The sequence below is a fragment of the Filicampus tigris genome, chromosome 16 (assembly GCF_054856515.1).
Source record: "Filicampus tigris isolate MCC_2025a chromosome 16, RoL_Ftig_1.0, whole genome shotgun sequence".
Classification (NCBI taxonomy): Eukaryota; Metazoa; Chordata; class Actinopteri; order Syngnathiformes; family Syngnathidae; genus Filicampus; species Filicampus tigris.
The window spans coordinates 11,512,254-11,536,219 of NC_141232.1; the positions used below are offsets into that span (position 1 = coordinate 11,512,254).

At 41.5% G+C, this 23,966-nt stretch overlaps 2 protein-coding genes across 3 annotated transcripts; one reads left to right on the forward strand and one right to left on the reverse strand.

The window, feature by feature from the left end:
* The first annotated feature begins 299 nt into the window (after positions 1–299).
* atp2a1 (ATPase sarcoplasmic/endoplasmic reticulum Ca2+ transporting 1) lies at positions 300–16,015 on the forward strand. Its single transcript, XM_086055598.1, has 25 exons — positions 300–425; positions 506–642; positions 2,064–2,081; positions 2,903–2,985; positions 5,355–5,459; positions 6,549–6,687; positions 6,889–6,969; positions 7,041–7,126; positions 7,443–7,598; positions 7,702–7,843; positions 8,250–8,416; positions 8,499–8,587; positions 8,666–8,768; positions 8,847–8,978; positions 9,082–9,207; positions 9,365–9,583; positions 11,034–11,145; positions 11,224–11,447; positions 11,559–11,779; positions 12,074–12,276; positions 12,861–12,946; positions 13,065–13,198; positions 13,359–13,476; positions 13,842–13,959; positions 15,743–16,015. The coding sequence occupies exons 2-25, from the start codon at positions 525–527 to the stop codon at positions 15,751–15,753; spliced, it is 2,991 nt and encodes a 996-aa protein (XP_085911724.1). The 5' UTR covers positions 300–425; positions 506–524; the 3' UTR covers positions 15,754–16,015.
* Positions 16,016–16,096: 81 nt separating this feature from the next.
* rabep2 (rabaptin, RAB GTPase binding effector protein 2) lies at positions 16,097–23,488 on the reverse strand. Of its 2 annotated transcripts, none has more exons than XM_086055600.1 (12): positions 23,276–23,488; positions 21,752–21,904; positions 21,039–21,109; positions 20,619–20,957; positions 19,775–19,870; positions 19,581–19,679; positions 19,304–19,417; positions 18,564–18,642; positions 18,440–18,451; positions 18,083–18,237; positions 17,517–17,633; positions 16,097–17,269 (listed from the first exon to the last, which is right to left on the reverse strand). In XM_086055600.1, exons 1-12 carry the CDS (start codon positions 23,319–23,321, stop codon positions 17,165–17,167), a joined length of 1,386 nt encoding a protein of 461 aa, XP_085911726.1. In that variant the 5' UTR covers positions 23,322–23,488; the 3' UTR covers positions 16,097–17,164. The 2 variants fall into 2 exon arrangements, with proteins under 2 accessions (XP_085911726.1, XP_085911725.1); XM_086055599.1 differs by having other exon boundaries at positions 18,564–18,645.
* Between the last annotated feature and the right edge of the window lie 478 nt (positions 23,489–23,966).

The following is a 23,966-nucleotide window of genomic DNA, read 5'->3' on the forward strand; positions in this document are numbered from 1 at the left end:
AAGTGAATGAGTGTGAACATGTGCACGCGCATAGACAAAGTCATTCCACGTGTCCATCAGTGTCCCCTAGCTCTCATTCAGTAAGTGTCACCCCTCCTGGTTGTCTCTCTTTTACACATCTTATTTCCAGCATGCTGGCCCAGTGGACCCCCTCTGCAGTTGTTGCCCTCTGCCCCCTCCCCCCTTGCGGCACTCTCAGCCAATGAGTGGCGAGCGCATGGTGAGCAGGCACCAATCGGGGAACTTTTTCACACGTATATAACTTTTGAGAGCAGTTTGCCAAGTTGCACTTTTTGTCAGTCCGGGGCTCCTGGAGGAGAGCAACATCCCATAGAGAGCGTGAGAGAGTGAGGGGGTCGAGTCAGTGTGAACGCAAGGGGGGGGTTGCCACTTTTTGCTCGCAAGCATCACACTTCAAGAAAGTGGTGGGTGAATTTCATTCAACTTTGCACTTGTGAGTATCGCTAAAGTATGTGCGCGTTTAACTTGTCCTTGTGTCCCGAAGCCTCTCCGCTTCAGCTGGGATGGAGAACGCACACACCAAAGAGCCACAGGAGGTTCTGGCCAACTTTGGTGTCACCGAGGACAAAGGCCTGACGCCTGAGCAATTCAAGAAGAACCTGGACAAGTATGGTTACAACGGTGAGGGAGTGAGATGGATGGATGATCACAAGGATGGAGCATTCAAATGTAGTCAGACTCAAAGCGATCAGGATTTTAATATCCAGGAGGGAAAATAAATGCACAGGGAGCAGCTGAGAGGTTTACACACATGCACATGACACCAGATAGATGATCTTGCTTTGAATGTGACTTTGTGGTTGAGGGAAAATGAAGAACACATTTAATGGACAATAAAATTCTTAAGTAATTGTCTTACAATTATCTATAATTGGAGGAGGACCAAGAGAACAAATGACTCTGCTTGGTCCACACGTGGATTGTGACAGCAAGATGGAACAAAAGGATAGTTAAGGTCACAGAAGGTCATTTATTAAAGCCACAATACAGTGGCGCCTCGAGTGAAGCGGTTATTTAGTTGATCGCTTTGCTTTGACTTGTGAGCACAAAGTTGAGATTCAAGTGTTGCATGGTGGCAGTGAACTTAAATCAATTCACCATAAGTAGCACTTTGGCAAAAACAAACATGAAACGAGGAGCAACTGATATATAAACACACAGACATTCTTTAAAACAATACTCACATTCACATATTCTTTATCCTCTGTGAGGAGTTCCGGGCGAACTGAGAGGAGCTGAGACATCTATACTGTACAGGCGTCCATGTACAAAGTACTTTGTACATACAGTAGAGCTGAACGATTCGTGATTGGGATTTTTTAAAAATATATATTGCGATTTAATATGCTATTATTTTTCTAAGGTCCTCTTAAGTATTTTTTAACAATCACAAGCAATACATTTATCTGTATTAAAATAAACAGTATCAGATTTATTATACATAAATATTTGGGTCTTACACTATAACAAAGACAAACGAATGAAAGGATTAATTAGCCATGAATTAATATGAAAGACGTTTATCTACTTCAGTTTCAGTTGCTAGCCAAACAAATGTTGCGTGAACATTAATTAGATTATAAAAATGCAAACAAATCTATGGCTTCCTCACTTCAGCTTGTCAGTCTGTTTTATACTGCCCCCAGGTCGCCAAGGCTGCAAACAGCAAAATGATGATGTCATTACTATGTTTTTAAAAAGTACAATATCATAGAGTGGTAATGTGCTGATTATGAAAACATTTTTTTTGTTTTGTTTGGTTGTTTTTGGAGCGGGATGGATCAGATTAATGCAATTTCCATTCATTTCAATGAGGAAAGATGATTTGCAAGCATGGTCACGAATTAAACCCGTATCTCAAGGAAAGCAAGGATTTTGTGTCAACACATTCATAAACAGGTTGCAAAAGTCTATCCATTGTTATTTCTCCATAAATATTGTGTGGAGTCCCGTACCACAGAAATGAAAAAACAGTGCGGTAAATGTGCCAAATAGTCATTCGGCCCTGCTAATCTCTCGAATCTCTCATTCTTCACCCACAGAGCTGCCAGCGGAGGAGGGTGAGTCTGGCTTTCTGTCATCCAGCTTGAAGCATCAGTGCCATACGCTTACGCTCGCTTCTTGCACACTCTGATAAACTACAGTCGTTCATTTAGCACCTGTCATGGCCTTTGTGCTCTGTGCAGCTGCTTGGAAATCCATCACAGTGCATGCTCAGCAACAATCAAATTCATTGTTGGAATTACACTTTTAGATTAACAGATCAGTCAACTAACTGGTTGGTGTATCTACTTCGCATTCGGGGTTAAAAATCTAAATATATTTATGTGATGAAGGGTGTCGACAAAGTTGACTAATCCCTGACGTCGTTGGTATTTTTTCAGCACGGCACAGCACAGCAGTCCCCAAGCTTTTTGCACCACAAGCTGTCTCCACATAAAGACATTTTGATGAAAACAAATACAACAAAAACAACTAACCATTACTCTGAATGCGGTTGTTTGATTAGTAGCATGTTTGACTTGTGCTTTTATTTTATTTGAGTATAGGGGTCTCATTTTTGGAGAAATAATTCCACACGCTAGTAGCATAATACACATAACACACACAGCCATCTTAATTTCTTACTGTTGGATAAGCACAGATGTATGAAGTGTGTCGGCATACTGGTTTCACTGCTCCATAAAATGTTACACTTCTGTAAATCGGCAAATCGGAAGATAAGATGCCAAAAACAAGTGATTAGCGATTAGCCGACCTGTAGTAAATTTGACTTGTCGACAAGTCAATTTATCAATTTAACCCCTGATATGCATGTGTAATTTAATTAATTCAACGGGTGCAGGGCATATTTTTTTGTCATTTTGTCCATTTCTTCCAGGTAAGAGTATCTGGGAGTTGGTAGTGGAACAGTTTGAGGACCTGTTGGTCAGAATCTTACTGCTGGCCGCCTGCATCTCTTTTGTGAGTTTGAGTATTTTCCTTTTCGCTTTGTAAAAGCAAATTGTCACATTTTTATTTGCTGGACTGGTGTAGGGTTGGGTGCTGGGGTTAATGCAGTAGATTAAATTTGAAAAAGTATAGTAGGAAAGGAGTAAAAGTATAGTAGGGTTCCAATTCAGCGCACACTTACACAATATGATATTTCAAGTGTCATTAGACATTTCCAAAGTGTTGCAGTTTAAGTTCTCTGATGGCACGATCATAAGTTCTTTTTTTCTTCCTTTAAACGTGTATTATCATTGAAAGGAACACAATATTTTTTTGTCTTTATTTGAAAGTACTTAACTGTCTAAAGGAAGAAAACAAAAAAATGCTGTGGTCACGGCGTTAGAGAACTGGTAACCAATTGTCCAATGTTCAATAACGCATTATCGTCAACAACAAGTTTACATCAAAGTCTTCATATTAAGAAGTGCCAATACTGTTGAAGCTGAAATTTCAGCATGGATAACCCTGATAAACCCTGCCTGTAGCTCACAGTTATTCAGTTGCATTACAACTCGTGCCCTCACTCCTACAGAGCTAAAGCGACCCTCCTCCCGCCTCTGTGGTTTTCTCCAAAACAGTTTAGCGGAGGGAGGCTGCACACGTTGTCTTAATCTCCCATCTCTGCCCTCTGGCCTGCCTACACGGCGGCTGTCACGATGGCCTTAGAAGGCCCGATGGTGCCGATGTGTATGCATGCGTGTGAGGAAGAGAAAGGCGGGCTTCAAAAAAAGCGCGCCCCTGTGTGTGTGTGTGTGTGTGTGTGTGTGTTGCGTATACATACGCATGGCCGGAGCTTTATTTTAAGAAATTCTCAACCCAGGAAGAGAAACTATATCCTTGGACAAAGGTCAGGGATGGAAGGAACGAGGGGTGGCTTGCAGCAGCGGGAGATTGAGACCCTGAAGGGAGGCGGGGATTGGGTTGCACAACAAGATTGTTACGATGACAAACGGGAGCAATAGATTCGGTCATGTATGGTTTCTAAAAGAGAGAACAGTAAATACTGGGAGCACACGGCTGCCCTATTCATACACACAGGAACGTCCTGCTACTGCAATGTGCTGACAGGCTTGGAATTTTCTGGAGATCTATTGTCTTTGAAGGGAGGCAAGGTGAAGCTGCACAACAAGGTGAAGATGAACTTTTGGAAAGGCTGTATGAGCAATATGATACAACAAAATGACAAGTTGGATTCCACCAAGGAGGTGTGAGAACTTTTTTTATGGCTTGGACTTTGCTCCATTGGCCTGCAACTAATCTGTGTCAATGTCAACATGACAGTATTCCAAAACAGACTCATGTGTCCACGAAGCCCATCACGCACAGCGACGCAAGTGCAAACGTGTTGGGTCGTCAGTGGCGAGGAGGAGCACGTGGAGCAAAGATGTTCCAAATTCATATGACAGCAAACAATTTATACTGTAAAAATCAGTAATTGAATATTCTCGCATGCATTAGGCACACATGCAAAAATATGTATAAAAAAATGATTCATTGGCATTGTCAGAGATTTTTATACAGTGTGTTTATTTGCAATGCTATTCTACACCAAATATAACTAACTAACCGTAAGTGGTTGGAGTAAATATTGTGAATGTAGTTGTATCTAAATAAATGGCTGGGGGAAAAAAACTTTCTCAAAGATTAAATGCAATTGCATTTTATTTAAAGCGGAAGTCAGACCCAAACGTTTTTTTTTTCAGGAATAGGTTCCCAGTAGGCCCACTAGTTGAAACCCCGGCATTCTGATTCATTTTGCGTTTGTGGAATATAAGTTAAGCAGCAAAATGCACTCGTTTTTAGCCATCTCTGGGGCCGGCCATTTTGTCACTTCTGTCGACTGAAAATGACATCACAGCTGCTCGCAACGACCAATCACGGCTGACCTGTTTTCTGAATCTGAGCCATGATTGGTCGTTGTGAGCAGTTGTGATGTCATTTTCAGTCCACAGAAGACAAAACGGCCGCCCCCACAGATGGCTAAAAACGGGTGGATTAACACTCATTCCACAAATGCAATATTTAGCAGAATGCCCTGTTTCAACTAGTGGACTTGCATAGAACATATTCTTGAAAAAAAATGTTTGCGTTGACTTACCCTTTAAAAGTTAAATACAACTGAACTGTACTTAAAACTGTATAATAGTGGATTTAAAAAATGTTCAGGTCACTGTAATATTCTGCACAGTTTGAAGATTTAATTCAGTGATTCTTTCGTGTAACCACAAATCACCGGTGTAGGGTGGTAAGCGCATCGTTGGTTATTTAGAAAGTAAATATACGTAAATATACATAATATACGGTAGTGGAAATTCACTGAGTGTTGAATCTCCCTCTCTCAGGTACTGGCTTGGTTCGAGGAAGGTGAGGAAACAGTCACAGCCTTCGTTGAGCCTTTTGTCATCCTCCTCATCCTCATCGCCAATGCCGTCGTTGGCGTGTGGCAGGTCAGTGACTCACACAAAGGCGCACAGGAACAATCGCAGTCTCAAGGACACATACCTGCCCCCCGAAGGCCGTCTTTTACACTCACCTAAATAGACTCGTATTCTTAGAACCAGTTGCACATAAATTATAAGAGCGGTGTGTTCAGGTCGCAGTCCTTTTGTCCTTTACGGCGTGCTCCTTCCAGAGCCGCTGCGAGAGCTTAAAGTTCATGCGAAGCCAGAATGAGTGGCATGACATCAGCAAAGCGGTGGGGGGGTGAAAGGTTAAACCAAGCTTGTAGTGCTGCAGAGGCGGGGGGCCTGGGGAAGACTTACAGCCGAAATGCCTTGAAGACTCTACACTACACATGTAAAAATACCTACAGAAGAATGATCATGTTACCATACATGTTTGTATGCAGTGTTTGACGGAGGAGTGCAGGGCATCAATACTGTGGCAGTCATTTGGAAACTATGCACAAGGATTCACACATGAGGGGTATGAGAATGGAGAGGGAGAGGGCTTTACACTTTGGGGCAACGAGAGGAGTGGGGGTGTTAACTCCTGTTTGTATTGATGTACAGTGCTGTGAAAAAAGAATTTGACCCTTCCTGATTTCTTGTTTTTTGGGGGGGCATATTCATTCGTATTCTGTTCCTCACATTTCACTACAGCACTGCAGCACTGTCACTTAGTTAGAGTATTTTTCCTCTGTACTATGTACAGGCTAAAATGAGTGTTCCTCATACTTTTTATTTAGATGTATGTTGGTGTGTATATACACATGTTACTGCGTATATTTACATAGGTTTGATCCTGAATGTTTGCCATTAATGCTATACATTAATGGCTACATTATGCCGCCGTCCCTGTGTGACCTATATCTTTGCTGCTGTAACACTGAGAATTTCCCCACTGTGGGATCAATAAAGGCCTTCTTATCTTATCTTATCTTATCTTATGCGCGATGACAGTGAAGATTCAATCATTCAGTTTCACCGGCCACATTTATTGAATCAGGAAATGAATAAAATAGTACAGTGCCATACCTTTTGGTGAGTATTGTATATTCAGTATACATAATGATGGCAGTATATTTTTTTTCATAGGAGCGCAACGCGGAGAGCGCAATTGAGGCTCTGAAAGAATATGAGCCTGAGATGGGTAAGGTTTACCGGGCGGACAGGAAGAGTGTGCAGAGAATTAAGGCCAGGGAGATCGTTCCCGGTGACGTGGTGGAGGTCTCTGGTAAGTTCCCCATCATAACCTGCTCTGTTATTTCAGAATCTTCCTTAAAATCTTTTTTCTGCATTTGACTGACTACCTAATCCATCTATCTAGCCATAAGCATACTCGATCAACATATATACGGTACTCTCTATCTTAAATGAATCACTATGCCAAGTTTTAACGAGCATGGTCTTTTTGCACATTTCTATGCATTTGTAGTTGGTGACAAAGTCCCAGCAGACATCAGGATAATCTCCATCAAATCCACCACCCTACGTGTGGACCAGTCCATTCTCACTGGTTGGTGTTGTCATACATGGACGTACTTTGTAAAAATGTGTTACTGACGCTGTGGTCTGTGTGTCTCCCAGGTGAGTCAGTCAGCGTGATCAAGCACACTGATGCCGTCCCGGACCTACGAGCAGTTAACCAGGACAAGAAGAACATGTTGTTTTCTGTGAGTGTCTTCTTCATACTAGCCCAAATGTTTCATAATAACCTCTGGGAAAGGATAGATAGATAGATAACATTTCTGATTAATTGCATCTGGCTTGTCAGGAAAACGCACCTGCATGCTAAAAATAGATAGCAAGCTTTTGCTTGGTTCCTCCTGGGCACATCCACCACCCTTCGAGAATGTTTCGTGGAAATCAGTTTTCTATCACTGCATTACCCTGTCTTGGTTGCCATTTTACTCTGTCAAAATGTCTGCTGTAAAAAAAAAAAAAAAAAAAAAGAAAGGTCATTAAAATGACTTCAACCCCTACACTCAGGGCACCAACATTGCCGCTGGAAAAGCCACTGGCATCGCTGTGGCAACTGGCGTCGCCACTGAGATCGGGAAGATCCGTGACCAGATGGCTGCCACTGAGCAGGAGAAGACTCCTCTGCAGCAGAAACTTGATGAGTTTGGGGAGCAGCTCTCCAAGGTGGGAGCCCCAAACAAGACATCAAAACAATCATGATAATGGCCAATGAATATTTAAAAAACGACAATGGCCGATCTGGTGTGTATTCCTCTGCCTTGTCCAGGTCATCTCCCTCATCTGTGTGGCCGTGTGGATAATCAACATCGGCCATTTTAATGACCCAGTCCACGGTGGCTCGTGGTTCCGTGGCGCAATCTACTATTTCAAGATTGCTGTGGCTTTAGCTGTGGCTGCCATCCCTGAAGGTAAACCCCAGGAATTTTATTGGCCTGCCTATGGAGTTTATCATATCTAAAATTCAACTCCAGTAGCTTGTTCATATGATACCTTAACTCGTGACCTATTAAATACTAAATGTGGGCACTTTTATATGAAGTGATAGATGCACCACAGTGCTATACAAGGTTAAGGTACGATATGTTATTTTGCTATTTGTATTTGAAAAATACAAGTAATGCGATTGAATATGAATCTGGATCTTCTAGACTGCGTATTCATACATATGTGAAGTAGAGATTGTGATCAAGGTCCAACATCAGAGACCTCTGGCATAACAAATGCTCTTGAAGAATGGACACAAAAAAGAAAGACTGCCAAGAAGAGTGTTGTAGCTGCATAGGTGAGACTAAAATGTCCGTCTAACCATCCCAGGTCTGCCTGCCGTCATCACCACCTGTCTGGCTCTGGGAACACGCCGCATGGCCAAGAAGAATGCCATCGTTAGAAGCCTGCCTTCTGTAGAGACCCTGGGGTGCACCTCGGTCATCTGCTCGGACAAAACGGGTACCCTCACCACCAATCAGATGTGTGTGACAAAGGTAGGCTGAAACATGTCTCATTCTCACACAGTATAAAGCTTCTGGTAGAAGCAGAATTGAAGCAAAAACTCTTCCCTCGCAGATGTTCGTTATCGACAAAGTGGACGATGACAATGTCACTCTCGGTCAATTTGACATTTCTGGTTCAAAATACACACCTGAGGGAGAAGTGTAAGTGTATGCATGTACACGTGCTGTATAAAATTTTTTAAAAAACTGTACAAAACTCAAAAAAATCAATCTCTTTAGGACAAGGAGGGGCATGAGTGTAAAATGTGGGCAGTTTGATGGACTGGTGGAGCTGGCCACCATTTGCGCCCTTTGCAACGACTCCTCGCTTGACTACAACGAGGTCGGTAGAGTGCTAAAGAGATCACAGCTGAAGGAGTTTACAAATCAAATAAACGATAACAAACTTTCTCCTTTGCAGTCCAAGGGGATTTATGAGAAGGTGGGTGAGGCCACTGAAACAGCTCTCAGCTGTTTGGTGGAGAAGATGAATGTGTTCAACACTGAAGTGCGTAGCCTGTCCAGGGTGGAACGAGCCAATGCTTGCTGCAGCGTAAGTCCACAAAAATCCATCAGTCTGCCGTGAGTCAGTTCACTGAGACAAATAACATCCAGGAATTTGAACTGAGCTTTCATTTTCTACTTTTCTCTGACAGGTGATTAAGCAGCTGATGAAGAAGGAATTTACACTGGAGTTCTCCAGAGACAGAAAGTCCATGTCAGTCTACTGTTCTCCAGCAAAATCTGGAAAAGCCCCAGTAGGAAACAAGATGTTTGTCAAAGTGAGCGACATATGCACACAAATGATACAGTGCCGTTCCTATTCTGAAAAGGCTACAATTATGCTTGGAATAGAAGCTGAGCAAGTCAGAATTGCATGTTTACCTCACCTCTTAAGAGACACATCAAAATGATGTGACATTATAAATGCCTTACCAGGGTGCCCCTGAGGGTGTGATTGAGCGTTGTTCATACGTTCGCGTGGGCACCACTCGTCTTCCCTTGACTGGGCCGGTCAAAGATCACATCATGGCAGTAATCAAGGAGTGGGGAACAGGGCGAGACACCCTCCGCTGTTTGGCGCTGGCCACCTGCGACTCGCCTCTCAGGAAGGAGGAGATGAACCTGGAGGACTCCACCAGGTTTGCAGAGTATGAGGTGAGTGACAGCCCCTGCTATGATATAATCTCGGACTAAAAACACCTTAAAGCGGAAGTCAACCCAAACATATTTCTTTCAAGTAGATTTTCCCAGCAGGCCTACTAGTTGAAATTCTGATTAATTTTGGGGTTGTGGAATATAAGTTAAGCAGGAAAATGCACTCGTTTTTAGCCATCTCCGGGGGCGGCCATTTTGTCTTCCTTCGACTGAAAATGACATCAAAACTTGCTCACAACGACCAATCACGGCTGACCTGTTTTCTGAATCTGAGCCGTGATCGGTCGTTGTGAGCAGTTGTGATGTCATTTTCAGTCGACAGAAGACAAAGGGATGGCTAAAAAAGAGTGGATTCACACTTATTCCACAAACGCAATATTTATCAGAATGCCCTGTTTCAACTAGTGGGCTTGTTGCATAGAACAGATCCTGGAAAAAAAATGTTTGCGTTCACTTACTCTTTAAGGGATACAATTGGCTTGTCTTAGGCTTGATATCCTCAAAGGAAATACTTTTGTATGTTTGATTCCTGACTTCAGCAGCTTTGTAAAACCTCATTTGCAGCTTTGAACCATGATGAATAAATAAGGTATAAAAGCAGTGTACTCATTTTGCAGCCTTCAGCTACTCTCTGAAGAATGTAAATCATCGTTCCTTTTGGGTTAGAATGACTTGTGACTGCCATGGTTCAGTCAAAAAGTACTGACCTTTACAGCCTTGGAACTAGAGGTGGGCATTTTACTCAATTTTTTTGGTCCATCATTCGTCATCCATTAGCAGCGGGTGTACCCATCCGTCATTCGTCAGTCTGTCATTTTTCATGACAAACTGAATTGTAATTGCCAGTCCGTCAGTTAAGTCCGTCAGTTAAGTCCGTCATAAGTCCGTTGATCCGTCTATCAGTCCTCTCTCAAAAAAATGGTGCTTCCGCCAGTGATGGACTGACTAACTGTCGCTGACGGACATGGTTAGTGATTATTACACTGATGGATGAAAACCCACTTCCGTCATTCGTCAGTCCGTCATTTTTAAAAGCTGTCCCGTCATTCCTCAATTGTCAGCAAAACGGGCGTACGTTAATGACGGAATGCCCACCTCTGCTTGGAACACCGCATATGGACTTGGAAAAGGTGCAGTCATAACCACTGATTTTGATAATTAGCTCTTTGGAATAAATGAGTGTATAATGTACCTTGGAAGATGACTAGTGAACACCGATACTCTCAGGAAAAGTACATTGTACCTTACTGGCTTGTATTGGGGTGCTACTCAATGTTATTGCTTGCGTAAACTTGTCCTTGAAATCTAGAGTTTGGGCCATGGAAATTTCCAAACTAGTCTTCAATAAATAGCCCCATATTACTTCATATTGTACAGAAGGCACTCTTATCGTAATCAATAGAAAGTAAGTACCTGAAGAAGTCACCAAAACTTTCTTTTTTGCCATCAGACTGACTTGACCTTTGTGGGCTGCGTTGGTATGCTTGACCCTCCTCGAAAGGAAGTCATGAGCTCCATCGAGCTGTGCAGAGCTGCTGGCATTCGTGTCATTATGATCACCGGTCAGTAGTCCACAGGCTCTCCCGCAACTTGAATCTTGAAAGAAGACAAAGCCAGTTATTCTGCTTTTGTCTCCTCAGGTGACAACAAGGGCACAGCAGTGGCAATCTGTCGCCGCATCGGCATCTTCTCTGAGGATGAGGACGTCACCGGCAAGGCCTTCACCGGTCGTGAGTTTGATGACCTGTCTTCTTATGACCAGAAGAACGCAGTCCGTAAGGCTTGTTGCTTTGCCAGGGTGGAACCGTCCCACAAATCGAAAATTGTTGAGTTCCTCCAAGGCTTTGATGAGATCACTGCCATGGTGAGGAGACAAACATTCCCTGAACTTGACATGGAATAAGTGTTCCAATTGGTCGATGACAATTTCCCACTAACATCCTCTCTATATATGCTTCTTCCATAATTAAAACAGACCGGAGACGGAGTGAATGATGCCCCTGCCTTGAAGAAGGCGGAGATTGGCATCGCCATGGGCTCTGGCACTGCAGTTGCCAAGTCAGCCTCTGAGATGGTCCTGGCTGATGACAACTTTTCTTCCATCGTATCTGCTGTCGAGGAGGGCAGAGCTATTTACAACAATATGAAGCAGTTCATTCGCTACCTCATTTCTTCCAACGTAGGCGAGGTTGTCTGGTAAGTACTTGATGATGGTCATCCTTGACAGGATAAGCGCTTTGTTTCGGAGACGACAGGCTCGCATAAAAACACTTTCGAATACCGAGTTAAAAATCAACAAAGTCACAGAAGATACAGACACTATTATATAATAATAATAATATAATAATTTCTTCCTCATCTTGAGTTAAAGCCAAGCAGTAAGATAGAGACATGGCCCCTAAGAGTGAAGCTGTTTAGCCGAATTTAACCAGTATTCATACTTTGGCAAGGTGAAGAATGCTAAAACTAACCCTTTCAATATTTCTTCAGTATCTTTCTGACTGCAGCCTTGGGCCTGCCTGAGGCTCTGATCCCGGTTCAGTTGCTCTGGGTCAACCTTGTGACTGATGGGCTTCCTGCCACTGCTTTGGGCTTCAACCCTCCAGACTTGGACATCATGGGCAAAGCTCCTCGATCACCCAAAGAGCCGCTGATCTCTGGTTGGCTATTCTTCAGATATCTGGCCATCGGAGGTACAAAACGGTTCCACTTGCTTCCTTTGTATAAATGTGTTTCTGTGATTAGTACCGCATGAAATGTAATTGTAGAAAACCACTGTTTCCCATCGGGCTACCTTCACTTGTTTGTGGTAGGTACTGAATTGACTTGTAAAGTCAGCTGCGTTCTAATGATGAGCCCAGCTCAAATTACAATGTCAACTTCAAAATGGAAGAGAGGGGCCAACCGTAAGATATCAAACATGAACTTGATTGAAAATGCCAAATCTCTGCAGTCCCGGACATGACAGATAAACAATTATTTGGTTGGTTGAACACAATGAAGAACTGAGAGAACAGTATTGAAATTTTCCATCCTTCCTGACCTTAAGACACTGACTGGTTTCTCCAAGTCTAACAACTAAGTTTCCAATCCACCCTCCATCCATGCCATTTATATCTAGATGGCGCTGTTGCCAAGGTAACACCACAGTCTGAATGTTGTCATGCGGCAAATCAATACTAAAAGGTGAAGGGCATGCGTGCCAAAAAAAAGCAGACATGTCTGATCCAAGGAGTTTTCTTGCCACATGGACTTCAACACGTCAAATGTTTTGCAGGTTATGTTGGTGCGGCAACCGTTGCCGCTGCTGCCTGGTGGTTCCTGTATAGCGAAGACGGCCCATTGGTCTCCTTCCACCAACTGGTTGGTATTTGGTGACGGGAGCATTCTATTTGAGAAAATAGCGCACCCAATCCTTTGGTATAGACATCTAGGAGACTACCATATAATGATTATGAATTGGTGTCTTCTTTGTCCTTAGTCGCACTTCATGCAGTGCAGTGACGACAATGAGGACTTTGCCGGGATCCACTGTCATGTGTTTGAGGCATCTCCTCCAATGACCATGGCTCTATCTGTGCTGGTCACGATTGAGATGTGCAACGCTCTAAATAGGTGCGACAAAAACAGTGTAACCCCTCGTATTTGCAATTGACATATTTTTGGATCTTTCTTTTTTTTTAGCTGAAAAACACACCTACTGAATTCACTGTTTTTCTGTTCAAGCTAAACCAGTCAACCTCAAAATCGACTTACATCCTCTGTCTGCCTCCAGCTTGTCTGAAAACCAGTCCCTGGTGCGCATGCCCCCTTGGAGCAACGTCTGGCTGGTGGCTGCCATGACCCTCTCCATGTCCCTTCACTTTATGATCATCTATGTGGACCCGCTGCCCGTGAGTCTGACCTCCCGTTCTACTGCCCCTCTCATCTATCTACTCATAAAAGGGACACGTTCCCCCTCCCAGCTCCGTGCCCTCACTTGTATTCCCATCGCGTAAATAGTCCTTGAGGATGAGGGTGATGATGAACAAATTGTTAAGTGAGGCGTAATTCAACTTCCATCAAAGTACATGCAACTTTTGGCCTTTGTGGTCTCCTTGCTCCTTCAGATACATTTGGCAGGAGATCATGCTGGTACTCCAGCACAGAACACAATCAGTGTATTGTGTTATAGAATAATGTTTTGTGTGAGTAACCAGCATCTTTAATGATTCTGGTTTACAAAAGGGTATTGAAAAGCTGTTTGTGTCTTCTGTAGATGATCTTCAAGCTCACTCACTTGACCGTGGAACAGTGGATTGTGGTATTGAAGCTTTCCTTCCCAGTCATTCTAATTGATGAGCTCCTCAAGTTTGTGGCTCGCACATATCTGGAGGGTAGGTTTATATTTCTTTCATTTATTTATTTGTTTATTTTTATTACAGTTTTTGTTGTATTTTCTACAAGGGCGCGAGCAGAAGTACTGTGCAGTAGTATTTCATTTTTTTTTTACATTTGGTCAATGCCGGAGACAACTGTTTTAATTTTCTTTTTAGGTTAAATACAATGCAGAAAAATAATTACCACCCGATTAATGTTCATGCATCAACAAAATTTAACCTCTATCTCCTTCTTTAACACTTCCAATGATATTTCATTTCCCTCCCTTTGGATGTTTTTTTAACTGTTCCCCTCTTACAATCCAGTCTAAACCCTCTCCTCCAAACCCCTGTAACAAGACAAGGTATTGCTCAACTCGATGTTTTCGCATTTTTAGCATTATGCATGCCTTGAAAGTCTAACATGAAGTTTCATGTTAGTGTTAAAGTATTTCTGCTATGTTTTATGTATAGTACAATGCAGTTGGCACTTTTTTTAATTGCAATATTGAAATGTCACTGAAGGTTATTGCTTGTAATAGACTGCATTTAATTGATGCTTGCTGCAGTCTCTGCCAAATTAGGTAATAAATCAAAGTGTATTAAGTTAACAAGGTATTAAAAGGATTTAAATATTTAACAATACCATTTTCTACTGTGAAAAAGTATGATGGCTGGTTACGTTTCTCAGCTCTGCTATTGCCACCAACTACTAAAACATTTATGGCACTTCGATAACAAACGCCAGTCATTTTGAATGAAGGGTCCTGTTATGCGTCTGTGAAATTTGTCATCAATCTCAATTCATTTCATCAAGGTTGATGTTTGAATGCATCAGGCGCTTTGGAACAGTTGATGATATTCATCATAACCACGGAAAAGGTCAAACATTTCAACAAGAAAAATGTATGTGCTCAAAATCTGCATGGTAGGAGTCACTCCAGCATTATAGCATGGAGGCCTGAGAGCAAATGTAAAGCTTCAAAAATCCTTTATAATGACAATGGCATCTTGTTTATTAGAGATGGGCATGTTTCATTCGTTCATAAATAGTCAGCCGAGTGCAACTCATTGTTGATTAATCATGTGTTGAAGCAATTTAGGTCAAATGGAGAGCATTGTAGTACATGGCTGCAACCAGCAAAGGACATGCTTATTTAACGTAACGTACAGGATATAAAGTGTACACACCCGACGAGAATAGCTGAACTTTATTCGGGGTTACTCAGAGGCACTTTAAATGGTGGAAGGTGTTTGCGCACTGTCATTTCCAACATCCAAACCAACGTTTGAATTGGATCGGTTTATTCTGAACATAACCATATCCATAACAATGAAGGTGAGCAGCCACATTGTCTCAGTTGTTTGATTTTACTTCCCCACTCAAACTTGAAAAATATTTATCTTTTTTTTTATTGGATTATATCTCATTAATTGTGGAAAAACATTTGAAACCCATAAGCTTGTGGCCTGATGAAGAACAAAATTAATTGAGACAATAAATGCAATTCTTTCTGACTGCATGATTCTGCTCTAAACACCACCCCTCATTGAACCAGGAACTCAGAACATTGAACAATGTTTTTTTTTCATGCTTTTGAAAAGGTTAAAAAAATGATTAATAAAACTTTGCCAATGCCCTTCCCTATTTTTTGGGTTTTTTTTACATTGCTCGCAAACAAGACTAATTTAAATGTTCTAGCATGACAATCACAAACTGCTGATTTTGACAAGAATGTGCACAGCAAAGATGAATAGAGTTGAATTTTCACTATTGATGATCTTTTGTTTACCGTTGCAGGGAAAGTCTAAAGACAAAGTGCACCAACGTTGAACCGACAGAGGCGAGAAAGAGCGGACAAAAAAGGCTGAGCGCTCCCACCGAAAGCGAAAGAGGGATTGCGCCAACAGTCACTCGATGTGATCTGATAGAGCAGAACATGCACGGGCCATCTGAAAATACACCAAGCTGCAAAATGTTTTTTTTTTCTGAGTATGTACTGAAATTATTACATAGGTCGGAGTTAATTATTATACTGTGTTCTATTCTTAAAGAATAAAGATATTTAAAGAATGTTGCATAGCTGCGTGTATTTCCAATGTTTGAATTGTAATTGATAGGGGACAAGAAAACATACAGACAAGGTACCACATATAAAAGTTCATAAGTAAAGTTTATTGCTGCTCACTGACAATATCCAGCCAGAATGTAGTCATTATGTATTATATTTGAGTGGAAATTGACATTTGAAGATTTCTTCAAATAGTGTTTTTGACTAGCAAAAATGATATGTTTCATAGATCACTCTCATTGCATAATGGTGTCCAAAATTGGTGTCCATGGTTATGCAACCTCATGTTTTCTATACAAAGAGAAAATGTTAAATATTGAAGGTAAGTGGATAAGCTACAACAATCATTTGCTGGAAATAAGGACATTGTTTTGGTTGAAAGGAGAAAAGTTAACACTACTAAGTCATGACACAAATTAAAAACACACGAGTTCCAGAAACCTCAGAAACTGCCGTTATCACTTCATGAACCGTTATTGCATTGTGTCCTCTTTCCAAAGAGGCTGGACAGATGATTACAAAATGTTTACAAACAAAAACAGGGTGCATATTGTTTTAATCCCATGTTAAATTATATGCAATTCAATAAAAATGCTTTATCCATTTCACACATAAACGGAAAACTATCATTTCCAAACTTTGTTTACTCGGCTATGTAGTGGAGTAGTAGAATAGTCCAGATATAGACTTTGGCTCTTTAAATAATGAGCTAGTCATTTCTGCTGGTTATGCACCATTCACAAAGTTCCTGCTTGTTTTGACATCAAACAAACATTAAGCTTTCTAGCATTGTTCAGTGATGAGAGGGTAAAGTGGAGAAATATTATTAACTTCTCTAAACCTTTAGTGGCAAAACCTTTTGGTTTTATTTGACAATGTTATGTTAGCATTTTGCATTGTAATTAATAATGTGAAAATATAAACATATAAAATATCTTTCAACCCCAAACAGAGCTGCCCCTCTTGTGATGACATGGTTTAAGTACGAGACTGCGTTTTCGCTATGGTCAACAAATTACATGAGTGAACAGCAGCAGCTGTCATTCTCTTGATGACTTCAAAACAGCTTTTGTTCCACATTGCCGCTCTTATTTGAGGGTAATTGGTCCATCCTTTGGCTTGGTCACTGCTTTCTGCCTGCTACAGCAGACTCAGGAGGCGTCTGCAGGCGAAGAATCGGCTTCACTGATTCCTTCCTCCAGGATCTCCTTGACTTGTTCAAGAGATTCCGCTTGCCGTATTAACTCCAGTTTCACCTGAAAGGCGAGAGAGAGCAGAGTCAAATATAGCACTGATTTTAAGCTCATTATAACTCTTGTGCAGTTATTAACGAACCACTGTGGGATATAAATCATCAGGTACGACGGGCAAAATGATCACATTTTACTTACTGTAATTGGATTGAAAGTAATTAATTGATTACAAATAACGTTATTCGTCTATCGATGTCACCAAAGTAGAGTGGCAAAATATTTTCTTCCTCATCCCTGCTCTACTTCTTACCTGAAGTGACTGAGAGAGCTGAACAAAGTCTCTCTGGACAGTCTGGCTGGTGTCGACCTGAGAGCGCAGGCTGATCACTTGGCTGCGCAGCTCCAGACACTGCTGATGTAAGGCCTCCTGCCAGCCAGACCAAAGTCATGTTAAATCTCCCAAAGGTCATTAGGATATAGAACATTTCACAGCAATGCAGTGGCTACCCACAACGCTCATAGAGAGAAAGGCAAAAAAATCGTTTGCATGCGGTGCATAAATACACTCCAGACTGTGGACCACTGCAGCCTACGCTGAGATGGTAGTCTACAGGATTTTAAAAAGGTAATGCATCATATTGAGAGCTGTTTACAATAGTAACTCATATACTGTATGTTATCATTTAGCAACATAAGGGGCGCAAAATATTTACAACATATTTCCACCACGGATGCAGACTACTTGTGTGACAGTCAATCAAAACAGATGATTATCTTTGCAACAGCAGATTTTGTATGGATCCCGTCAAACTTTGTGGGTGGATTTTCTTCCATTGCTTCTCTTGAGCACAAATGTTTATAGAGAAGCTGACTCACATTATCACTATTGAGCACTTTGTTGTTGCCCTGCACATGAGAGAGCGCCACCCGCAGGGCCTCGAGTTCAGTGCGGCAGGCCAACAGCTCGTCCTGAAACTGGTTCTTCTGGGCCTGGATCCTTTCCGTCTCTGTTTTTAAACTGGAGAATTGCACTGTGGAACGCAAGCACAAATGACACCTATGAAGTTCCATTTGTAAGTGCAATTTTATATGATATCATACATGAAAATATCTCACATTCTAAAGCATTTGGAGGGAAGCACACGGGTACGTTTTAGGGAAGCGCACTGCATAGCCAAAGAAAAAAAAGGAACCATGTTTAAAATAAATCCTATGTGAGCTTCATACACTCACCTTCTAGAAGTTCTGAAGAGGTTCCGTGTAGGAGCAGGTAAAACAAAGACAAAGAATTCAAAATGTGTCAGTCAAGTATATCATAACCACAAACCACACAACCAGGGGCAATCCTATTACAGACCATTCTCCTCCGCCCGCATGTCAAGCTGCTCCCTCAGGTTGACAATCTCAATACGGAGGCGTTCCTCACAGTGCGCTGCCTGCTGGTTAGATAAGAGTGCAACAGTAAACTCCCACACCAGTGGTGTCATGTCGTTTCCGATACAATTCATTGTTAACAATAAAATTAATTCCTAAACATTTTTAGCCGTGGAAAATAAAAGTGAATTCATATGTTCAAGGCTCAAACTGTCATCACAAAACATTAGCTAACTGTATGGGGAAAAACTTCGTCTACACGTACACAAGTAGAAAGAGAAGTTAACCACTGGACAATAAAGTACAGTAATAGTAGTAAACTACACACCATTTGGAAACGCCTGACAGGCGAAATAATGAAAAGGAAAGTGTTTGCAAGGCAATAGTGTCATCTAGTGGAGCTTTCATTATTACGTATAGCTGTAAGCCTTGCGGTATTAAATCAGGTTTATTGCTCATATACTCTATTACTGAGCAGCTACAACCTTTCCTATGTAACAGTATATTAAACGTCGGCTGCGGACAACTTCTGAGACATATTTTTCAAAAACATTTTGGTCCAACGCCAAACATTGCCACTTATGGCAACTTTGGAGGTTCCATTATATTTGATGTGTTTACCCATTTGTTTTCTGTCTTTGTGCATTTAAAACTGCTTTAAGTAAATTGGGCGGCTAAATGTTCAAAAATGCAGCACTTTTTTTGTAAACAGTACTACGGCACCTGCCGTGATGCTGGGAGCGATGAGGTGGGGCCTGTTACCTCATCCTCAACCGTGTCTCCTTTCAGCCTGGACAGCTCACAGCACACCTTTCTCTGGGACAGTGACAGCTCGGACTGGATTCACACACAAACATCACACACATGCGCTTTTGAACATGTACGACATATGCAAACACAACTCCAGCGTAGGAGTTGTTGAAAATCAACATTCATCCACTTGGTGAAAAATGGAGAACGAGTGATGCACGGCCCAAATAAGATCAACGTCATCGCTCACCAGTCGACTCTGGACTGCGGTTTGTGATTGGCTGAGGGATTTCTGTAAATCCTGAAGAAGCGCCTCTGATGACTGGACCTGAGACTGGAGCACTGATACCTGAGGATGCACACATAGACACAAGCACACAAATGGGATATTTGCACAGCACCCCTACTGTGCAAGTATCGGATGTCTCTCTGTTTATGTTCTACCTGTTTGTGTGTGTGGTTGGTCTGTGTGTCCAGTTCTTTCTCCAGATCCTCCTTCGCATCCAAGAGTCGACTCACCTCCCCTCTCAACTCTGACAACTGTCCAACATACATCTCATTTTAAAATTTGGACAACAAATTACCCTGATTTCCATTCAAGCAGTATCACTTCAACACTTTGTTACGTACAAAAATTGATTCACGTAAACTAAGGGTCACCAACCTTTTAGAAACTAAGAGCTGGTTCTTGGGCACTGATTAATGCTAAGGGCAAGCTGTGTGATACACACATCTGAAATAACAAATTTGCTCCAATTACCTTGATTTGTTATAATTAATAATGCGTGATATTCATCTACGCAAAGACACTGATCATTTTTAATGATTTCTCACAAGAACTAACAAGGTAGAAAACCTAAACATATCAACATGCAATATGTGTTTCTATAAATCTAGAGAGTGTACATTTTAAATAATCACTTCTTTTCCTAGGAAATTGCAATGGTCCACCACTGGTGAGTTGTTTTTAGACCACACCCCACAGGCTAGTCGTGTATTCTTTTGGGGCTACCAGGTATTGGTGACCCCTGGATGGAGCAACATTGTGAAGGGTTTACATGTGGTCACTGTGCTTGTGGGGGACACCCCCCCCCCCTCTGGTTATCCCGCTTCCACCCACATTCCAAAAGCATGCATGTTAGGGTAATTAATGACAGTAAATTGTCCATGAATGTGGGCGTCAATTGTTGCTAGTCTTATTTTATTTTTATTTTTTTTCATAAAATATATCTCGCACAGCCATGTGCTTGTTTTTAATAAATGCGTGTGTAAGAATATGAAACCCCACCTGAGCATTGAGTGCATCCCAGTCGCTATGGGTGACCAGCCGGTGGCCTGCCGGCGGCAGGTAGATGGCTTCCGGCACCAGAGTTCCGGTTGAGGCCAGAGAGTCTGTGTCTTCCTGAGCGTGGAGCTTTCTAGGTAGGGAGGGTGTGTCTATGGAGAACGAGGACAACGAGGCCGAGTCGCAGTTCCGCAGGGAAAAATATCCTTCGGTACTAATCGGCGGGGCTTCTCCCTCCGGGACAAGTTCCGAGTCGACTTGCTGGCAATGCAACCTGTCTGGTGATGTCTGGGAATCATTGCTGGTTGCCTCTGCATCCATTTTGCCCTTCTTTCCGCTCCCCTATTGGATGAAGAACAATGAGTGCGCATTCAATCTGATCAACTTGAAAATTAGAGAGTAAATAAATAATGACATACTAACCTGATTCTGGCTACTTGTTCTCCTCCCCTCAAGTAGAGCGGCTATCCTGGCCTCATACTGCGCTGCCGTCTCTGTAAAGACATCGTGAAATAATGATAAAACAAACTAATTTATCCACAAGGGAGATTAACTTTGTCTACAATGGACTGATCTTTGTGGTTGTGCCTCTCTTATATAAAAGGTCTTCGATTTTTATTAATGTTTGCTTCTTGGGCCCACTGGGCTCCAGAATGCTATCATATAAGGGCGAAACAAATATCCATCCATTTTCTATAATATTTGTCCACATTAGCCAATTGCAGGACACCAAGATGAGAGCATTCACACTCACAAAAACAACTAAGGTCAATTTAGAGTCTTTAATTCACCAAGCATGCAAGATACTGGAATGATGGAGGAAGACTTTCCGAACAATGTCCATTTATAATGCATGTATGTCATATATACAGAAAATGTACAGTATGGTTGGCCAAGAAAGCTGTCTCTCTCTCTGTCTCTCTTTTTCCATTTCTCATAATTTTTACCTTTAGTTTAGTTGTATTTAGCCCTGAAGCATGTTTCAAAGAGTAATATTCAAACTTATGCTGGGCTCCTTTGTTTAGAGCAATTGTGAAACACATAATGGCTAAAACTTAGGCACACAGTTGTTTCTCTGTCAAATAACTGGGCTGTGTATACTATGCACTGCTTATCACAAGTAAACATGCACTGACCCCTGAGAGCCTCCTGAAGGGACTGGATCTCTTGATCGCATTGTTTTTGCAGCTCTGCCAGTTCCTCCCGTTTGCTCAGTTCGCAGATGGTCGCCACACCCTGCCAGTGTTCAACCTGCGCTCGACACTCCGCCAGTTGGGCCTGAAGGATGACTTATAAAATGGCAAACAGGTGTTGATGTTTTGTAAGAGTTGGTGTCAGTCGGAATGGAATCAAGGAATATAGGCAAAACCGGTACCATGGTTGATGAAACACAATTGGTTAAAAAACCTATCGAGTAACATAACTTAATGTATCCTTTCTAAATGGGGAAATTAAACTGTGTGTCTGACTCTCCAGTCGGAAAGACATGCTGATGAACAAAGTGATTGAGAATGGATGAAAATTCACAAAAAATATATCTACATCAATTTTCTATAGCGCTTGAGCTGGAGGCTAGCTAACGATGGACAATTTAGAGTTATCAATAAAACGAGCATGCATGTTTTTGGAATGTGGGAATAAGCCAGAGTACATGGAGAAAACCCATGCAAGCATGAACAGTGAATGTTAGAACTGTCCATGTGCTAAGCATTAGTCTAGAGTGCTGCTCCACCCAAAAATGTTTTTTGTCAATTTAGATATTTTGTTAAAATTTTACATTTGCGCTGGAACACAAGAATACAGACCAAAAATATCCATCAACAATAATGGACTGAAGGAAACTCATGCAGACACATGGTGAACAAAGCTTTCGTTTCCTGCTGATCTATCAACTTGACTGGCTCCATTGTCTGTTTTGCACTGTTTGTGGTCTGCTGATTAAAAAGTTAAAATAAATAAATAAATAAATACATAAATAAAAAATATTTCCCGCTGTCATCCTACATAAATAAAAAATAATTCCCACTGTCATTCAACCCAAGTTAATTACAACAATCAGATTTTTCCTTTCCGTCGACGATTTGCATGTTCATGCATTATTGCAATTTTATTGGATTTTTCTGTCACAACTGTTACAATCAATCAGTTACTACTAGTTGACTGATAGTAGGAGCAGTAGTCATACTGCTCACAAATTAAAATAAATATCGACGTATATCTTTAACATAGACATAGCCTACGAGAAGGTCATATTGCAGGACAGGAGTTACTGAAAGTTGACAGGCTAAGGAAGCTAACGGCTAAGCGTACGATCTATGACGTCATAAGCTCGAAGTCAGTGTGTTACATCGGTAGCAGACTTGATGAATGACATTGTTTATTATTACTGTAGGACCAATTTTCTATTAATATCTAAGAAGTGAGATGATCGACCAAGCTCGCACACCGGTGGCGAACAGTGAAGTGCAGGAAAGTATCAGCTGCCCACCGGCGAGCTAGTGATGCTAAATGCTAACACTGTCAGGTTAGTTGCTGCTTCAACAGGTTTCATAAAAGTGGAGTGAGAAGTTCGTTTGTTCTTGAAATTATCGATTCACATCCACCCCGCTTACATGCGAGACATGTCACGCATCCCATGCAGTATTTGTGTACATTTGTACCTGTGTCTTCTCTCTTTGAGCTCATCCTTTCATCAGACAACTCCATCAGATGAAAAATGTCACAACCAAAACCTGACGGATGATGACGATGAACTTGCGCAAGGCATTTTAACAAACACCAAGACTGTAGTGTGGAAATGATCACTAGTACAGCTTCAACTTCAGGAAACAACTTTCCCCGGTCTAAGTCTGCGGAAATCGCGTCAACCTCCTTCCTGTGTCCACCTAGGTCTCTCTCTTTCTCTGCTTGGAATTTGCACTGTGACCAAAAAATAAAAAGTTGAACACTAAGGACTTTGCAGAAGGAAGAATAAAATAAAAAAACATCCCAGCAATCATGGTCATGGTATTAAATTTTACACTTGATTACATATTGAGTTGTGTAAATGAACTGCATAAAATTGCATGAATACATGCTGCACAATTTTAATAAATCCGTAATGATAATATTGTTTTAATGACTGTATATAAACGGAATACCAATACATTAATTTAATACAATACGTAACAATGGTACCTGTAAATGTTATCTCTTTAACAGAAAAGTAAATCTAAATAATAATCATGACAGTATCGACTGAGCATGTTTAGCATAGGATACTGTGTTAGTATGATTTGAGGAAAATACTGTCAGTATTTTTCTTTTGTAAACAGTCGTTTCTTCATTCTGAGCTAGGAGACCATCTAGTGA

Bases quoted from the DNA above. Each gene is read 5' to 3' on its own strand.
- rabep2 (XM_086055599.1), bottom strand. From the start codon at position 23,321: ATGGAGTTGTCTGATGAAAGGATGAGCTCAAAGAGAGAAGACACAG. The intron at 18,646-19,303 runs GTGCCGTAGTAC...TTATCTAACCAG, and splicing joins CGCTCCCAGCATCACGGCAG to CAGGCAGCGCACTGTGAGGA. The intron at 17,634-18,082 runs GTGAGTCAGCTT...TCTGGCTGGCAG, and splicing joins AAGTGCTCAATAGTGATAAT to GAGGCCTTACATCAGCAGTG.
- atp2a1 (XM_086055598.1), top strand. From the start codon at position 525: ATGGAGAACGCACACACCAAAGAGCCACAGGAGGTTCTGGCCAACTTT. The intron at 6,688-6,888 runs GTAAGTTCCCCA...ATGCATTTGTAG, and splicing joins TGACGTGGTGGAGGTCTCTG to TTGGTGACAAAGTCCCAGCA. The intron at 7,844-8,249 runs GTAAACCCCAGG...TAACCATCCCAG, and splicing joins TGTGGCTGCCATCCCTGAAG to GTCTGCCTGCCGTCATCACC.